General features: G+C 41.3%; 1 protein-coding gene across 1 annotated transcript in view; it reads left to right on the top strand.

Annotated features, from left to right (window-relative positions):
- The first annotated feature begins 5,280 nt into the window (after positions 1-5,280).
- Ints8 (integrator complex subunit 8) overlaps positions 5,281-19,674 on the top strand; it is a 49,774-nt gene continuing 35,380 nt past the window's right edge. The window contains exons 1-8 of the mRNA XM_028768600.1: positions 5,281-5,560; positions 6,618-6,792; positions 10,107-10,247; positions 10,511-10,582; positions 12,366-12,417; positions 12,633-12,815; positions 16,670-16,777; positions 19,117-19,275. Of these exons, the coding sequence (XP_028624433.1) occupies positions 5,431-5,560; positions 6,618-6,792; positions 10,107-10,247; positions 10,511-10,582; positions 12,366-12,417; positions 12,633-12,815; positions 16,670-16,777; positions 19,117-19,275 (1,020 nt within the window). The 5' untranslated portion in view covers positions 5,281-5,430. The remainder of the gene's footprint in view (positions 5,561-6,617; positions 6,793-10,106; positions 10,248-10,510; positions 10,583-12,365; positions 12,418-12,632; positions 12,816-16,669; positions 16,778-19,116; positions 19,276-19,674) is intronic.

A 19,674-nucleotide genomic window follows, 5' to 3' on the forward strand; every position in this document is an offset into this window, starting at 1 on the left:
CGTCCTGTCCTGTCCTGTCCTGTCCTGTCCTGTCCTGTCCTGTCCTGTCCTGTGTAGCCTTGGCTAACCTGGAGTTTGCTCTCGAGACCAGGCTGCCTTGAACTGAAAGATTTACCTATTTTGAAGTCAACCATAGATCAAGAAGTTGGAGCAAGCAACTAGTTGACAGGAAATGAACATAAGATTATTAAGAAAAACACAGGAAGAGTAAGGAGGAGTCAGGAGGATGTATAGAGAGACACACAGGAAGTCGAAGGGAAGAACATTTAGGTTGAAGGAGATTTTCTGAGATGATGTGAAAGAGAGGTAAGGTGTCTGGGACATTGGCTTAGAAGGAAAGTCGTCTGGGTGCTTTCTCTGCTCCTCTGAGCTAGCAGGCTTTCATCCCAGCACCTTGATTGCTTGAGTCTTCATTTGTAAAATCGAACAATTTTGTTGTTAAAAAACAATTTCCTCTTAAGTTTCTATTTAAATTTTTTTTAAAAAAATGTTTATGTGTGTGAGGAGTGTTTGCCTGCATGAATATCTTTGTGCCACATATGTTCATTCATAATATTCTCTAGAGCTGGTGTTACAGATTTCTGTGAATCACCATGTGGGTGCTGGGAGTCAAATTTAGGTCCTTCCCCCACCCTTGTATTTTGTGGGATGCTGAGGGATTTGAACCTAGGGCCTTGTACATGCTAAGCAAGTGATCGACCACTGAGCTACAGCCTCAGCTTTACCTTCTAAGTCCAGTGTCAATACAGCTAGTTTTGGTCTTGGAGCCCTTTAGTTAGTCTGATGGAGGCTTGTGGCTAAAAATCATAGACTGCTTCCCAGCCAATGAACTACCTGCTTTTGGGTCCGGTAATTCCTTGCCTCTCCCAAAAGCTCTTGGGAGTCAGCAACTTTTGAATGGCTAGAGTTTGTCAGGGCCTCAACTGTAAGCTAGTAGAGTAAATGTTCCCAGTTAGAGCTAAGAGCTGAGTCTCTCCTGCCCCATGTTTATATGCAAAGGGGAGATAGCTCTTTGTTAGTTGGTACTTGCTGGATTTGCCATCTCCGCACCTAGGCTTCTAGTTTGCCTTGACAGTCTGGCGACTCCTCATCTACATAGTATGCCTTCTGTAATACAGGCTGTATGTATTGAGTCTGAACCAAAGGCCTTTTAATTAATTAGTTAATTTTGAGTGCTAAGAATCTAACTCAGAGCCTCATACATGCTAGGCTAGCATTCCACCACTAACCAACCAGAAGACCCCTGACTCTAGGCAGTAAGAATTTTCTACAATAGGATCTCTGTGCATTTGCGGCCAGCCTGGGCTCCATAGTCAGTTCCAGAACTACCAGAGCTACTGGTGAGATCCTGTCTTGAAAAACAATGACACAGGGGTTGTCATGATTATGGACAAGTGGTACAGTTGCCATTTTCCAGGCTCATCACTCCTTGTGGTGGTTCTTTTCACTGTGTGCAGTGTGGAAAATGTAGATTTTAGGCCAGGGTGTCCTTCAACCTCTGCAAGCCAGCCTTTGCCTCTAGAACAAGCTGATACAGCTCCAAACAGGCATACGGAGGAATTGTGTGTTTCTGACATGTGCCAAAACAATAATGCCACTTTTTTCATAGAGAGATTTTATAGATTTTATTGTTTTTCTGGAAATTTCAATATTAATAAATATGGCAGAAATTTCATATAAATTCTAATACAGAGTTCTTTATATTCAAGAACCAAGTTTTTTGTTGTTGTTTTGTTTTTGTCTTCTAAACCCTTTGTTGATTGATAAGTGGTCTGCTATTCATGACGATTTTCCAGCTCATGGCATGTTCAGGTTCACCAGCATCCAAACATGTATGTATACCCCTGCTCAAGTAGACGTGACCCATTGAACATGCACTTGAGTATCAGGACTAGTCAGGCTCTTGGAAAAAATTTCTGAACTGATAGTCTCATTGACAATACTTACCTTGATAATGCCTGTCTTACTGTTCTGTTGCCATGACAAAATAACATGACTAAGGTAACTTATGAAAGAAAGCATTTAATTGGGGCTCACAGCTCCACAAAGCTAAAGAATTCATAGCTATCATGGTGGGGAGCATGACAGTGGGCAGGCGGGAGCAGCGGCTGAAAACTTCCATCTGATCCATGAGTGTAAGGCAGAGAGAGAGAACTGACTGGAAATGGCATGGACTTTTGAAAGCTTACCCTCAGTGACACACCTACAACAAAGCCACATATCCTAATCCTTCTTGAACAGTTCCAACTGAGGACTAAGCAATCAAATGTATGAACCTATGGGGGCCATTCTCATGCAAACTAACACAAAGACCATTGAGGAACCTTCTCTGGAGCTCTCTTAGGGTTTCTATTGCTGTGATCAGACATGACCAACAACAAGTTTCAGAGGTAAGTTTATTTCAGTTTACAATTCCACATCCCTGTGGGAAATCAGAGCAGGAACTCAAACAGGGTAGACACCTACAGGAAGGAGCTGATGCAAAGGCCATGAAGAAGTTTTGTTTACTGACTTACTCCCTATGGCCTGCTCAGCTTGTTTTCTTACAACATCTAGGATGAGGGGTGGTACCACCTCCAGTGAGGTGGGCCTACCTACATCCATAGTGAGTCAAGACAATTCATTACACACTTACTTATAGGAGCATTTTCTCAAATAAATCCCAAATGACTCTATCTTGCATCAAGTTGACAAAACTAACCAATAAGGACAGTGGTCTGATGGCACTTTGTGGACCACATTTAGGAGCTTTATTCTTAGGGGCTTAAGAGAAGCTCAGAGGGAAAAAAGTGTTTGTAGCCCGGTGTGCTGGCTCAGAGTGTTAATCATGACACTCAGGAGCCAGAGGCAGGTAGATATGTGAGTTTGAGGTCAGCCTGGTCTATAGGGAGTTTCAGAGCAGCCAAAGCTATATAGTCAGTCAGTTGGGCGCCCCCCCCCCGCAAAAAAAAAAGTGCTTCCTGCTCTTGCAGAAGCCTAGAGTTCAGTTCCCAGGGGATTTGATGACATTCTCTTCTGACCTCCAGGGTGCACACACACTAATTTTAAAAAAGTCTTTTAATTATTTTTATTTTATGTATATGAGTGTTTTGCCTGTGTATATGCCTATGCCACACAAGTCTGCCTGATGTCTGAGGAAGCAAGAAGAGGGTGTCAGATCCCCTGAATTTGGAGTTACAGATGTTTATGAGCCCCATGTGTGTAGGAATTGAACCTGAGTAACCTGGAAGAGCAGCCAGAGCTCTTAACTCCGGAGCCTTCTCTCCAGGTCCTGAGAATAAATCTGAAGAGGGGGAGGAGAAGGAGGAAGAGAAGGACAAGAAGGAGGAAGAAGAGGAGGAGGAGGAGGAACCAAGATCTGTATTCTCTGATTTGTTTATATGTGGTGTAAGAGTTTTGGGTTATTGTTATTGAGATAGGAGTTTTGCTAAGGCTGGCCTCAAATTTATCAATCATTTTACACCTCGTGAATGCCATGGTTGAGAAGGCTACTGGAAGAAATTACACTATTTGCTAGCACACTTAAATCTGTCCTCATTTTGAAAGTATATGGATAAGACTTAGAGACTCATGCCAGGATGGCTCTCTCTGACAACTGTGACATAACAGCACAGGGAAAAGAATGGCAAAGAGGACCTGTGATCCTCTGGTAATATATTAATGTGACAGTATTTGGTTACTGAGGAAAATTCTGAGATCCAATCCTAGAACTATACCATGAATTTTTGTCTAATCTATACACTGACTAATTTGTCCTTTAAATCCTGACACATAAAAGCTTATTACTTGGAAGTGAGAGAAAGAGGTTCCAATGAGATTTTCCCCAGAGGTTCAGTTGGCAATGGCAGACCTCCCACTGGCCAGAGGACTGTATCTTCCCTTTGTGCAACTTGAAAATGTCAACTTGGAGGTATATGTCCAGCCATGTTCTTTGTCAATCTTGTCTGCTACCATAGAAGGCTTTAAACTTTATAGGATGAGGGTGGGAGTTGCCATTTAAAGACAAAATGATTCAGAAACTCAGCTTTGGCTTAACATGGCAGTCAGTGAACGGTGACTTAACATGGCAGTCAGTGAACATTGACTGGCTTTATTTCTTCAGGTTGCTGAGGTCTCATTCAGTTCCCCATTCAGCTAGCTACTTTTTTACAGTAATAAAGAAGTTTAAAGCATCGACATGACTTTATAATAGCTTTAAATTTATTGCTGGTTTATAAAAGCTGCAACAAAGCTGAGACCAATCAAAGGCTTGTTATCCCAGCTATTCCTCAAGGACATAAGCTTCACCTCCAGAATATTAAAGAATTGTTTTACATATTCTATACATGGTTTTATTTTATTCTTTTAAAAAAGAAATCTAAAGACAAAAACAACAGGTACTCACCAAGGGAAAAAAATGTCCACAAAGAACTTGGTGACCTATAATTCCAATACTTGGGCAGTTGATTCAATAAGATTGATGCAAGTTCAAGTTTAGCCTGGGCTACATAGTTTCAGACCATTCTGGGCTACAGTGCTACACCTGTTTCAAACAAAGCAAAACAAAATAGAAGGAGAGGCATCTAAAAGAAACTGACTAAATCTGAAAATTTTTTTGTTTCTCAGGGTCCCTTTATGAAAACAATCTTTAGTAACACGTATGTGTGAAATTTTCTATGGGGTGTGTGTAGGGTGTCAGGGACTTTTCTTCAACCTTTCTTCTGGATGTATTTTGGCTAGATCAGCTGGCCAGTCAGCTGATTCCAGGAACTCTCTACCAGGACCAATCTGGTCCCTAACTTGAAGGGATCCTTTGGCTTTTGCTTCCCGAGTGTTGAGTTTTACCGGCATGCCCCACTACACTTTGCTTTTTAGTTTTATTGATAACGATACTTAAGAACGTTACAGAATGGCGGAACACGTAAAATAGGGTTTACTGTGCCTAGACTGGAGATCCGAGGAGAATTAACTAGGTCCTTATACCGAGAAGTGGCAGAAAAGTTGGATCTAACTGTATGTAATCTACTTTGGGAAACGGGGAGAGGAGTTAGGTTGGAAGGAATCTCAAAAAGGTAGGGCACCCAAGACAAAGCAACTAGAACTGGTCTCTTTTGTCTTATTACTAAGACGTCGAACTCGCTTCATTTTCTGGGAACTCCTAGAGAACCTGGAGAGCCCTGACAGAATCTAGCTTCTGAAGGACCAGGTGACTCCAAGGTAGCGAGGAGGCGGAGCAGTCTGTTGCTCCCGCCTCTTTCCACCGAAGTCGAGCAGCGATTGGTCGAGAGCATGGCGAGTTGCGGTTCCGGGGACGGGCTCGAGGGCGACTACTGCGCCATCTTGGGCCGTGCGAGCGGTCTAAAGATTCCGGGCGGTTTTGCCGGATAAAGGGCCCTCGGGAAGGTCAGGTTGGAGCCAGGAGGCGGCGGGAGCAGCGGCGGCGGGGGCAGGATGAGCGCGGAGGCGGCAGACCGGGAGGCGGCCACCTCCAGCCGGCCCTGCACCCCGCCGCAGACCTGCTGGTTCGAGTTCCTGCTGGAGGAGTCGCTGTTGGAGAAGCATCTGCGCAAAGCCTGCCCTGGTGAGCGAGCGGGCGTGGTCCGCGGCCAGGGTTCGCTCGGTCCCCGCCGGCTGAGGCCTTGCTGGGGCGGCAGGGCCCAGCTTGACCGTGCCCCAGCCGCGAGCGTCGCTGCACAGCGTCTCAGGAAAGTTTCAGACAAAGGCTTTTCGGTCCGCCGCGGTCCTCACAGCGTAGGGCGCCCGCACCCGCCATCCTCTAGGGCCTGATTTAGTGAGGGGAGAGAAGCTAGCCGTCGCGGCTCTGCGGAGCCTTGAGCCAGCCGTAGCCTTAGGTTCTTGTTTATTCAGCCAGGGGATTGTGTACTTCACTTTTGAACCCCGAATAATATACCCCGCCCCCAAAAAAAACAAACAAACAAACCCATGAACTTCTTGTGGAGTCGCCAGGTGGCGGTTGTTAGGGATATCAGTATTTGCATAAATGTTGCTGGACAAGGGACATGATGCTCTTTTCCTCTTTCCGGGCATTTTTGTAAAGATACAATGTAAGCTCTTTACCTCTAGTTTGCTCAGTTCTCATCGGAATTTGGCCTTTCTTGTAGGAGACTACTTTGTGAAAAGTTGGCATCGTTAGTCGGGCAGTTCTATCAAGTGTATCTTAATGCTTTTAGAGCTTTCTTACTGACACATTGTTAAGGGCTTGTAGGGTGCCAAGCCTCCGTGCTTAGGTCTTTACATAGGTTACCTTCTTTAGCGAAGCCTTCATAATGGTGAGAAGTAGCATTAGCTTCTGCTCCTTGTGGGAAACAAAGCCAGAGACAGCTCAATAAAACACCCCTAATTGTCAAAACAGTAGTTCTTTCCTCTAATTAGTATTGGTCTTATCTTGAGCTGGGAACCTGTAATGCTTAGTACTTTCCTGTGAGCACCCCCACTCCCACCCCCAGACCTTCTTGCTTATTAAGCAGGCTAGCAGACACTGACCTGCAGCTGTCTCTGACCACACCTCCAGATGTTTCGTCCCCCCTCCCTGCCCCGTGTATCGTATTCTTTAGTATATGCGAATCTTTTGGCAATTTTACATAAACTTTAAGAATTTAATTTCTCTTAAATCCTAGATCCTGCACCAGTTCAGCTTATAGTTCAGTTTTTGGAGCAGGCTTCCAAACCTTCAGTTAATGAGCAAAACCAAGTCCAGCCTCCACCTGACAACAAGAGAAATCGAATCCTCAAGCTTCTTGCTCTTAAAGTTGCTGCACATTTGAAGTGGGATTTAGACATATTGGAGAAAAGGTATCAAAATTTAAATGGCGTATTTGAAGCAGTGTCTAAATGTCTTTGTTTCTGTCTATATTCTAGTGTTTTTCTGATAGTGGCTTAAAATAAATTACGTTTCTGCATGTTCATGGCAAAATATTCAAGCATTTAAAAAAGGTATTAAGAAAGTATTTAAGCCTAGAAGTGTGTGTAGTTCCAACATCTTGAGGCTGAGGCAACAGATTCACTAGAGCCCCCAAGTTAACCGACCAGACAGGACAACAGGGTAACTCAATCCGTCCAACTCTATAGCAAAGCTGCATGATGGGTTGAACAGTAGGTAAACCACCCTAAGGTAAAGAGAACATTTTCCTCTTGTGGTACTAGAAATTGCAGCCAGGGCCTCTGGCATCCTAGGCAAGGTTTTTTTTACTGCTAGTAGGCTGTAGCTGAGTTAATTATTACTTCAGGCATGGTACCATGAGAAAATCCAGACTTTGAGTGCTTTGAATATTTCAGCCTGAGTATCTGATGACAGTGAATAAAAGTTAATGTTGGATGTAGCAGATGATTTACTCTTGAATTTGGTTAATGTTTTTAGCCAGGAATCATTCACTCCTCCCCAAAACTGTTTTTTTTTTTTTTTTTTTTTTTTTTTTAAAGATTTATTTTATTTATATGAGTATACTGTTGCTGTCATCAGACACACCAGAAGTGGGCATCAATTCTAATTACAGGTGAGGCATCGGATCCAATTACAGATGGTTGTGAGCCACCATGTGGTTGCTGGGAATTGAACTCAAGACCTCCGGAAGAACAGTCGGTGCTCTTAACCACTGAGCCATCTCTCCAGCCCCTCCCCAAAACTGTTAACATTATTACTCAAATCAGCATTTACTTGCTTAAAAGCAAATAGTTTCAAAGCTATGGTTAGAAGAAAGTTACCTATTTTCATCCTTCTCTCAATTAAAAAAAAAAGAATACTTGAAGAATTTAGAGAGACAGAAATAACATTTCTGTGTATTTTTGGTCCTGGTTTGTCTAGTGTTCCAGTTTGTTTACAGTATCAGACTGAACTTGAGCTCTGGAAGTGCTAGGGATGCATTGCCACCAAGCCGCATGTCAACTCTGCTCTCTGTTTTTATTTATTTTTTTTTTAGAAAATTTTTGTTTATTTGAACTTTTTTTTTTTTGGTTTGTTTTATGTGTATGAATGCTTGGCCTACATGTATGGATGTGTATCGTGTGAGTGTCTTCAGAAGTCAGAAGAAGGTATCACATCCCCTGAATTGGGAGTTATGAATGGTTGTGTGTGGTGAGAACCCAACCCACATCCTCTGAAAGAGAAACAAGTGCTCTAACCCCTAAGCATCTGTCCAGTACCCTTTCTTTTCTTTCTTTCTTTCTATCTTTTTCTTTGGGGGAGACATAAGATCTTGCATAGCCCAAGCTGACCATGATCTGGCTGTGTAACTAAACAGGACCTTGAATTCATGATTATTTGCTCCCGAGTTGCTGGGATTATGCATACCTAACTTGTTACATTTGTAAATCACATTATTGTACCCTGTATAGTGTTTTGATTTGTATCTTCACTTAACACAATATTAACTAGTTGTATATGGTGGTATATACTAATAATCTCAACACTCGGGAAGCTGAGGGAAGAAGATCCAGTGGTTCAAAGTCAGCCTGAGCTTTGTTTAAAAAACCAGCCTCAATTTCCCACTTCACCACAAACCGCTACACAGTGTCATTAACTCGCTGGCAATAATTTAGTTTGTTTCTAGGTTGTTTTTTCTTTTATAATTTACTTTTTATTTTACTTTATTTTTGAAGGCAGGTTTTCAGTTCATGGAACTTGTTCTGTAGACTACACTGGCCTCAAGCTCAGAGATCCATCTGTCTCTGCATCTTAGTGTGCTGGGATTAAAGGGTGTCTTTTTATTTATTTTAATAATTAATTAATTATTTTATGTATATGAGTGATTTGATGTATGTCTATGTACTGCAAATGTGCCTGGTGCCTTGGAAGGCAGAAAAGGGCTTCTGATCCCTGGCACTAGAGTTAGACGCTGTCAGTTGCCGTGAGGTCCTATGAATTGAACCTGGGTCCTGTAAGAAGAGATATTGCCCCTAAAATCACCGAACTATCTCTCCAGCCTGTTTCCAGTTTTTCACTGTTATAAACTCTAAGGTCTTAAACATTTTTTCTTAAGCAGAAGTCCACTGTGTAGCTCAGGCTGGTTTCAAAATCTCTTTGTCTTGTAGCTGGGTCTTGCCACATCCCGCTTCTGAGATTTATGCTTTAATCAGTATAGTATTTCAGAACACTTTCTTCTGTTATATGTTCTTCAGCATTAAATATAGTTTTTTAAAAAGTAAACTTACTATTTTTTGCTTGTTTGAAACAATCTTCCGTAGCCCAGGTTGGTGTCACGTGCTGTAGTGGAGGATGGCTTTGGGGTCTTCATCTGTTGCCTCTGCTGTATAAATGCTGGGAACGCAAGTATGCAGCACCATGTCTGATTTCCAGGATTTTTAACCCAAAGGGAAACCTGACCATAATAGACCACAAGAGACATATGTGTCCATGATAATATATGAAATACCAAGACACACATGGTATATATGAAATAGTTGGAAAATTGAATACCTGTTAGGTTTTTTTGGGGGCTAGGAATTGAATTTCTGACCTCATGCATGTGGGACAAGTAAAGTACTGACTACATTCCTGAAACCAACTAACCAACTGATTATTTGATGATAAACTAAATTACTTGCTTTTCTTTTTTGGAGGGGGTGTGGTGGGTGGTGGTGGTAGTGGTAATGGTGGTGGTGTTGAGACAGGATCTCACTGTGTGGACCAGGCTGTCCTTGAACTCACAGAGATCCTGCCTCTCCCTCCTGAGTGCTGGGAAATGTAAATTATTTCTGGGTGAAATAACTACTGACATTTTGTTGAGAATTTGCTTTTTGCTGGTTGTGGTGGTATACATATGTGCTAAGTCAACATCTTGGAGGCTGAGATGGGGAGGCTGCCAGTTTGAGAGCAGCCGAGGTTGCTTAGCAGGACCTTATTTGAAAAAAGGGAAGCTGAATTTTTTTTTAGATGTAATCTGAAGTCTGTAGTTTGAGAAGTAAGAGAAGACATGAAGAAGATAACATTGACTAGTTAAAGGTGTGTGATGGATGTGCATTACGTATTTTGTTCCCTTTGTGTTTAATTAAGTCCATAGTAAAAGGTCTTGGAATCTAATGAGTAAATCTGCAGATGAATCCTTGAACAATGTAGGATTATTTTCCCTCCTAGTGGGGGTTTGTGTTCATGTACCTCTGCTTCTCTTAAGCCTGTCTGTTCCGGTGTTGAATATGCTGCTGAATGAGCTCCTGTGCGTCAGTAAAGTCCCTCCTGGGACCAAGCATGTGGACATGGATCTGGCTGCCCTTCCCCCAACCACTGCCATGGCTATCCTCCTCTACAACAGATGGTGAGCCGTGAAGCCTGCTGTGGGCGGCCTCCTTTCCTTGCATGATGGCTTTCAGAAATTGTGCTTTTCAGGATCTCCTTTTGCTCCAGGGGTCTCTTTGGGCGTCTTTGGGACTGTGAACCTGAAAGTAGAGAGATTTTATTTATGGCTGTGTAAATGAAAAGTGTATTACTGAAACTGTGGATGAAATCTCACATTTTTAAAGCTATATTTATTATTATTGAACTGGTCTTTTTATTAATTTTTCTCTATCCTTTCTTTAGGGCAATTAGGACAATTGTTCAAAGTAGTTTTCCTGTCAAACAGGCTAAACCTGGACCCCCTCAACTAAATGTGTAAGTTGGTTGATACAACCATCACTTGTGGCATTTTTCATCATAATTTAGAATTGTATTTAGGCTTTTAACTCATGTTACAGAGGAAGTGGAACGGAAGTGGACAGGCCCTGCATGGAGGTTGGGCTGATGGAGCTAGGGGAGTTGGAAGATTGAGTATGAAGATTTTTTTTCCCAATAATTAAATTATCTTTAATGTATGTTAGTTAGTTTTGTACTTGGGAAAATTATTTTAATACTTACAAGTGTTAACAGTATGACGTTAATTACAAAAGTTGATTACATACAGAGTTTTAAATCCAATTCATAAATCCTAAGTGGCAGTTCCTCCCAATTGAAAGCTAGACACCATACTTTCTGCCTTGATATGAGTGAGATTTACTTACTCACACTTATACAGAGAATAGGCTAATTTATGGCACAGGCTTTAATGATTAACCACATTCTTCAGGACTTGTGGCAGAGTACAGTTGGAGCAAGTCTCTGTCAGGGCAGATAGTTCCACTTCATGAGCCAGGATGCCAAGGAAGAAAGGATCGAGCAGGGGCCAGGAATTAACTCTGGGTCCACACCCAGTGTTCTACCACAGTAGAGCTCAGAAGACCCATCCAGGCAGCAAGGTGGCTACCTAGGGAGGAAACTGCCAGTATTCCAGGAAGTGGCAGCATTATGCTAGGACATGAGCAATGGCACAGTCTTTGTAATATGACCCATTCTCCCGCCTTCTTTAAATATTTGTTTATTTCTATGCACATTGATGTTCTCCCTCTGTGTAAAGGTGCCAGGTCCTCAGGAATTGGAATTATAGACAGTTGTGAGCTGCCATGTGGGTGTTAGGAATTGAACCTGGACCTCTGGAAGATCAACCAGTGCTCTTAACCACTGAGCCATCTCTCCAGCCCATAAGCCCATATGACCCATTCTCTGTTACTTTTTTTTTTTTTTTTTTGAAATAGGGTCTTATTATATATCTCTGGCTGGCTGGCCTGGAACTCACTAACGTAGATCAGGCTGGTCTTGAACTCGAAGTTTTCCTTACTCTGTTTTCTGAGTGCTAGAGTTACAGATTTGTGTCATCATGCTCAGCTTCTGTGCCTTTTTTTTTTTTAAGGTATAATTTTATTTTATGCTGCTGAGTGTTTTGTCTACACATATATAATTGTATCATGCATATGTCTGATGCCTTAGGGCAGAAGGTCAGGATCCCATGGAACTTAAATTACACTGGGCTTTGAGTCACTCTATAGGTGCTGGGAACTGAACCCTTGTCTTTTTGGAAGAGCAACAAGGGCGCAAGTGCTTCTGACAGCTGAGCCCTCACTTGCACCCTCTGCATCTCTTTAAATACATGGGCTTTTGTTGTCAGTAAGCTTTAATATCCTTTTCTTGGTTTATTTCCTCTTTTTTTAGTTTTAAAGACAGAGTCTGATGTAGTTCAAAGTGGCTTCTGCACTCAGTTTTCTAACTTGATTGGTCTTGAAACTTCTGAGTCTCCTGACTCTGCTGTTCTACTGTTCAACTTTAATGGGTAATAGGTGTGTTTTATGCTTAGTTTGGTTTACTCCTAAATTGAAAGTTTTATGCAAAATACTTGAGAAAGTCCTGGCAAATTAATGATTGTCATAATAATATGTGATTTATTTTTTTAAACCAAAAAAGAAACAGTGTTAACATACTTTTAAAAAATTAACTTCACGCTGAAGAATGATAGTCTTAAATTTAGACTTGTACATTCATGTCTTAAGAGTTATATTTGAGTGATCTTCAATCATTTCTCTTTTAGCATGAATCAGATGCAACAGGAAAAAGAACTGACAGAAAACATTTTGAAAGTGGTGAGTACTGGCAGTGACTGTAGTGCTAGGTCTCAGGGACAGGTTAGCATGTAGGGATGCTTCTAATTTTAGGTTTGTGCATGTTATAAAGGGTTAAGTCCTGTGTGTGTGTGTGTGTGTGTGTGTGTGTGTGTGTGTGTGTGTGTCTCTTTTATGAGACAGTCTTATCATGTAGCCCTACTAATTGTTGTGGTTTTGTTATTAAATATTTGCAGCTAAAAGAACAAGCTGCTGATTCTATTTTGGTCCTGGAAGCAGCTCTGAAATTAAACAAGGATCTGTATGTTCACACGATGAGAACTCTAGACTTACTGGCCGTGGAACCAGGCACAGTGAATGGGGAAACTGAGAATTCCACGGCTGGGTTGAAAATCAGGACTGAGGAGATGCAGTGCCAGGTATTTCTACCTTTGTTTTTGTGATTTAGTTTTGAGTGTCTGTCTGTCTGTCTGTCTGTATTTAAATATTTTTAAAGAAGCACTTCTATTATGACAAAGATTAGCCTGAAACTTACTTTGTGAGAAGAATTTGCATTAGCCCCCTAACTGCTGGGATTATCAACATATAGCACCATATGTAATTTACTAGATTTTTTAAAAATTTATTTTATGTAAATGAGATTACAGTGTCGCTGTCTTTAGACACACCAGAGAGGGCATTGGATCCCATTACAGATGGTTGTGAGCACCATGTGGTTGCTGGGAATTGAACTCAGGACCTCTGAAAAAGCAGTCACTTCTAAAAGTTTCATGAAGTCTGTTATTTTTGAAGTAGTTTATGAATTGATTTGCAGTATATTCATATTGGGTATGTAATTAGATCCCCCAAAGACAACAAAAACTAATACTGTTGTAGGCTGAAAATGTAGGCTTCTGTAAAATAACTGACTTCTTAAAGGATCTTGTCTCTTTCTCTGACTTTGGGCCCCTAGTTCCTTTGACAATTTTCAGTTTTATCCAGGCAATGTATTACATGCCTTTTATCCTAGCACTGGGGAGACAGAAGCAAAGGAAATCAAGGCTAGGCCAGCCTGGTCTACAGAGCCAGTACTAGTACAGCCAAGGCTATATAGAGACCCTGTCTACAAAAAAAAAAAAAAAGAGCAACAAACTTTTTGGTTTTTTGGGTGTTTTTTTTGTTTTTTTGTTTTTGTTTTTGTTTGTTGGTTTTCGAGACAGGGTTTCTCTGTGTAGTCCTGGCTGTCCTGGAACTCACTCTGTAGACCAGGCTGGCCTCGAATTCAGAAATCCGCCTGCCTCTGCCTCCCAAGTGCTGGGATTAAAGGTGTACGCCACCACTGCCTGGCCAACATTTTAATTGTTAATTGTCATTTTATGTGTTCAAGCCTTCCTTTTCTTCACTGGATCTACTGATTAATTTTTTTTTTTTTTTTTTTGTCAGCGTGATAAAAGCTAGAGTCATCTGGGATTAGGGAAATGCACAGAGAAAATGACTCCATCAGATTCGCCTGTGGGGTCATTTTCTTAATGATGGATGCAGGAGGACCCATGCCCCTGGGTGTGGTGCCACCCTTGGGCTGGTGGTCCTGGGTTGTATAAGAAGGTGGATTGAGCAAGCCAGTAAGCAGCCTTTCTCCACAGCCTCTGCTTCAGGTCCTATCTCCAGGTTCTTGTTTGAGTTCTGCCCTGAATTCCTTGAGTTATAGAATGTTACCTAAAAGTTGTAAGATGAAAAAAAATACCTTTTCCCCAAGTGGATTTTGGTCATAGTCTTTGTTACGACTATAGAAATGAAACTAAGGGCTGGAGATAAGTTCAGCAGAGGGAGTGTTGGCTACTCTTCCAGAGGACCCAAGTTCGATTCCCAGCACCCACATGGCAACTCACAGCTGTCTGTAATACCAATTCCAGAAAATCCATAGCACCAGGCACGCATGTGATGTGTGCACATTTGTGCATGTAGTCAAAATGTCTGTACACATAAAATAAATCTTTAGAAAAAATAAAAATCAAACTTAGAAATCAAACTAAAGCTAGATTATATTAAGTATGTGAGGTCTGCATACTGTAGCTTGTTTTCTAGTACAGAGCCTTGAGGGCAATAGGAATTTTAAAACATTTGTTGATTATCTTTTTGAGACTAAAATCCATTAGATAATGATGATTTTAGTTTTTTTTGAGACAGGGTATCTCTATATAGCCCTAACTGTCTAGGAACTAGCTCTGTAGACCAGGCTGTTCTCCAACTCAGAGATCTTCCTGCCTCTGCTTCCTGAGTGCTGGGAGTAAAGGCGTGCGCCACCATGCATGACTAGATCATAACTTTAAAGGCTACTCTTTTGTTTGTTTGTTTGTTTGTTTGTTTGTTTGTTTGGTTTGGTTTGGTTTTTCAAGACAGGGTTTCTCTGTGTAGCCCTGGCTGTGTCCTGGAACTCACTCTGTAGACCAGGCTAGCCTCGAACTCTTGGACTCAGAAATCCACCTGCCTCTGCCTCCCAAGTGCTGGGATTAAAGGCGTGCGCCACCACCGCCCAGCACTTTTCTTTATTTGTACAAATAAATGGCATATTTCCCCTATTGTTTATTCAGAAAAGAGATGGAAATGAGATAGTGTTATGAAGGCTGTCTTTTCAATGTTGGGAATAGCTGGAGGTCATCATTTTTTAAAGACACAATGAGAATTTATGGGAGGTGGATACTTATTTTTTGTTATTTAAAAAGAATGAACCACTGATGATAGGATTTAAGCCTGAACTCTATGTCTTTTGCTTTCTAAAATCACTTTGCTTCATGTTGGTATTCTAAGAGTGGTGTGCAGGATTGAATTAGACTTCTTTGAAGTCTATAGTGAATAAGGGCATCAATCTAAGACAAGATTCTTGGAGGCTGGTAATATAAAGATGTTGGTAGAGTGCTTGCCTACAGAATCCTAGTTGTGGTCACTTGCTAGCATCACATTAAAAAAAAAATGGGATGGTGATGTATGCTTGTGGTCTCAGTACCCAGATACAGAAGCTCAGCATCGGAACTTGATGGCTATCCTTAACTACATATTGAGTTTGAGAACCTGTGGTGCCAGAGACGAAGAGAGAGGGAGGGAAAGGGGGCAGCTAGGGGTAAGGGGCAACATTCTTGGAAAATGCACACATCCTACTGTTACAAAGCAATCATGATCATTTTCTAGTCAGTCCATTTCTCAGTTCTGTTTGTTGTGGTAAACACTAATCCTTGTCCATTTGTGGACTGCTTCCTACCTCTGTTCTCTTCTGTGATGGGAAAAATCTTTACATATTGAAACTAGTAGCAGGCAACTGAAAACTTTTTAGGTATGGCCTTTCTAACTTTGTCTAGCTTGGAAGCAAGAATGTACTGCAGATACGTGATCTACTTAGTTTAGATTGAATTCCGGAGCTTGTAAATCAGAGAAGTGGAAATGTAAAGAATCCATGTACACCGGGCGGTGGTGGCGCACGCCTTTAATCCCAGCACTTGGGAGGCAGAGGCAGGCGGATTTCTGAGTTCGAAGCCAGCCTGGTCTACAGAGTGAGTTCTAGGACAGCCAGGACTACACAGAGAAACCCTGTCTTGAAAAAACACTTAAAAAAAAAAAAAGAATCTCATGCTGGCAGCAGCAGTGACAGATGCAGTCTGTAGGGGGCAGTGTGAGGTGCTGGAGGCGGTGGGTAGCTAACATGAGCTGTGGCATCTAGTGTAGAGAATGGCTTTAGTGGTACTGTCCCCAGAGCAGTTTGACTTGGCTTTTTTCCTGTTCCTTCTCTTGTTTTTCTGACCTAATTCTTTGGCCTTCCAAATAATGTTGTACATTACTTGAAATCATTTGTTAGTTTTTGTTTTGTTCTGTTGCTTAAGTCCAAATTAGTGCCTATTATCTTTTTTCTTTGTTATCCTGCTATTAAATATAAGCCTGAGCCAGGCATGGTGGGGATGGCCTTTAATCCTAGCACTATGGGGGCAGAGACAGGTGGATCTTTGTGAATTTGAGTCCAGCCTGATCTATGTAGTGAGCTCCAGGACAGCCAGGTATGCAGAGAAGCCCTGTCTCAAAGCAAACAAACAAAATGAATGAATAAATAAATTTGAGTTTTATCAACTTTTGTTCTGTTTTTCTGAGGCAGGGTTTCTCCTTGCCTTGGCTGTCCTGGAACTCTTACATAGACCAGGCTGGCCTCTACCTCCTAGCATTAGGATTAAAGGTGTGCAGCATTACCACCCAGTGTATCAACTCTTAAGTACATAAAAATTCCGAAGCAAACTGGTGTTTGTTTTTTCAGGTGTGTTATGATTTGGGTGCAGCTTACTTCCAGCAAGGCTCCACAAATTCAGCTGTCTATGAAAATGCAAGAGAGAAGTTTTTTAGAACTAAAGAACTAATTGCAGAGGTAAATACAGTTATAAACGATATATAATATTTGGTTCCTTGAAAACCTATGGAGTTTTTTGCTTTAATTTTTCTTAAGCGAAGCTGTGTTGGATATGAGAGTGTAACTTGTTTGGTTTTTAAGACAGTTCCACTATGTGGCTCTGATTGGCCTGGAACTCACAATGTAGACAAGGTTGGCCCAAGTGCTGGGATTAATAGATGTGTGACACCAAACACAGTTTGGGGTGTGGCTTCATGGTAGAATATGTTCTTACCATGCACAAGTGCTTTGGTTCAATCCCAGCACTAGCAGACAAAACCAGTGTCCCCATTACAGAACATTTGGAAAGTTAAAAGGGAATAGTACAAACTAGCTTTTAAAATGTATATTATTTTCTTTTTGTCTTAGTTAGGGTTTCTATTGCTATGAAGAGACACCATGACCATGGCAACTCTCATAAAGGACAACATTTAATTGGGGCTGCCTTATAGTTTCAGAGGTTTAATCCATTATCATCATGGCTAGAAGCATAGTGGCATGCAGGCAGACATGGTGCTGAGTTATACATCTTGATCAGCAGGCAGCAGAAGGAGACTGTGCCACACTGGGCATAGCATGAACATACACTTCAAAGCTCATCCCCACAGTGACACACTTCCTCCAGCAAGACCACACCTACTTCAATAAGGCCACACCTCTTAATAGTGACACTCCCTATCGGCCAAGCATTCAACACATGAGTGTATGGGGGCCAAACCACCACACTTGGTATCTTTGTTTCTTTTTCTGTTGCTGTGATAAAATATCCAAAAGCGACTTAAGAGAAAAAAAAAACAACTTTATTTGGATCATAATTTGAGGTACGGCATGCTGGGGTATCAAGACAATAGAAACTTGAAACAGCTGTTCATATTGTGTCCATTGTCAAGAATAGAGTGCTAGCCTGTCTTGGTACTACACTCCTTTGATCCCAGCCCTCAGGAGGCAGAAGCAGAAGGATATTTATGAGTCTAATGTTAACCTTCTCTACATGACAAGGTTCTTTTTATAATCCAGATGACTACACTAAGAAAAAAAGATTTATTTTTTACATTCTGGGTATCTGTTTATATCTGTGTGAGGGTATGTGCATGTGAGTGCTGGTTCACTTGGAAGACAGTAGATGGTGTTCCCTCCCCTGCAGCTGTAATTACAGGTGGATGTGAGCTACCTACCATGAGTGCCGGGAGCCAAACTCAGATTCTCTGTGTGTGTGCTTAACTACTGAGCCATCTCTCTAGCCTCAGATGACTGAATTTTTTTTTTTTTTTTTTTTTTGGTTTTTCGAGACAGGGTTTCTCTGTGGAGCCCTGGCTGTCCTGGAACTCACTCTGTAGACCAGGCTGGCCTCGAACTCAGAAATCCACCTGCCTCTGCCTCCCAAGTGCTGGGATTAAAGGCGTGCGCCACCACCGCCCGGCAGATGACTGAATTTTTAAGTGTAATGTTTTTTAACTGTAGGAACCTGGAAAATCAGTTTTAATTTTCTTTCCTCATTGCACAAATTAGTCAAATACCATCAAAGCTTCATTTATTCTATTTTCTTGATCCATTTTGTATTGCTAGGACTTGGTCTCAGGGTTTGCTGCTTCCTCAGCAGGTGCTCTGCCTTGGAGCTGTATCTCTAGCTCTAGGTTTGCTTTATCTAGAGCTATTAGAAATTGCTAATTTTGTTGAATTTTAGATAAAATTATTTAAAATTCACTTAAAACTGTGTTGTGTCTTTACAAATGTTTTTGGTAATATCTCTAATATTTTTGAAAGATTGTTATTTCTTTTACTCTTGTAAATCTGCCTAAGATGTAGATTTAACATTGTGTCAGTGTATAAGAGTTGTTATTCATTGTTACTGTTTTATTTGTCATACCTACTGAAGCAATAATTAGTCCATCTGTCAAATCAATCAAATCAATAAAAAAATAAAAAGTAAACATCCAGATGACTGACAATCAGTGGATCAGTAAGAAGAAAAGGGCCAGACTAGTGATAATCAATCTCTGAATAAATAAAAAGTAAAGGACCAGATTATAGCTAGGTTTTGTGGATCATACCCAGTCTGTCTTGGGTGTTTGTTGTTTTCAACCCTAAAAGTATTTTTAGCTCAAGGAACATGTAAAATCAGATCACAGATTGCACTTGTCAGTGAACAATGTACTGCTGATCTCTGCTCAAAATATTTAACTTTGTTACTATTTGTGGTTCCTCCGGTTTTGAAAATGTCTTTATTGTTTTTTTGTACTGTTAAAGTGCACTAAGGAGTACTAGTCTGTTGTGTATATTTCATTAACAGATAATGATATATAACTCTTACTTTACAGATAGGTTCATTATCTCTTCATTGTACCATAGATGAGAAGCGGTTAGCTGGCTATTGTCAAGCGTGTGATGTTCTTGTACCTTCTTCTTCTGATAATAGTTCTCAGCAGTTGACTCCATACAGTCAAGTCCATATTTGTTTACGATCTGGCAGCTATCAGGTAAGATACGAGGTGTGATCGTAGAGGTTTAGTTGACAAGTTTTAGAAACCAACTACGTTCTTCAGACCCTGCTACCACTGTTTGGCAAGTATGGCTTGGAGCCAGTCACCCACAGCGTCAGCCAGGCCTGAAAGTAATGTAGTCCTTAATATAGTTACCTCATGTTTTAAGATTATTATTTGACTCCGGTGAGGCGTTATAATTAGTCATTGTGTGTTCACTGCAACTGATACCTTTTCGAAAGAAAAGCTTGCTCATCTAATCACTTCTATACGGAAGCCTGAGATCTCATGTTTGTCGTAGCGTAGCTTGTATCCCATCTCAAAGAAGGGAAGAGCAAGCAGAATGGCTCGTTGATGGGGTGTTTAATTGCAAACTCCCTTTGTCAGTGAGCCTGG

The sequence above is a fragment of the Grammomys surdaster genome, unplaced genomic scaffold (genome assembly GCF_004785775.1).
Source record: "Grammomys surdaster isolate TR1022 unplaced genomic scaffold, NIH_TR_1.0 64, whole genome shotgun sequence".
NCBI lineage: Eukaryota > Metazoa > Chordata > Mammalia > Rodentia > Muridae > Grammomys > Grammomys surdaster.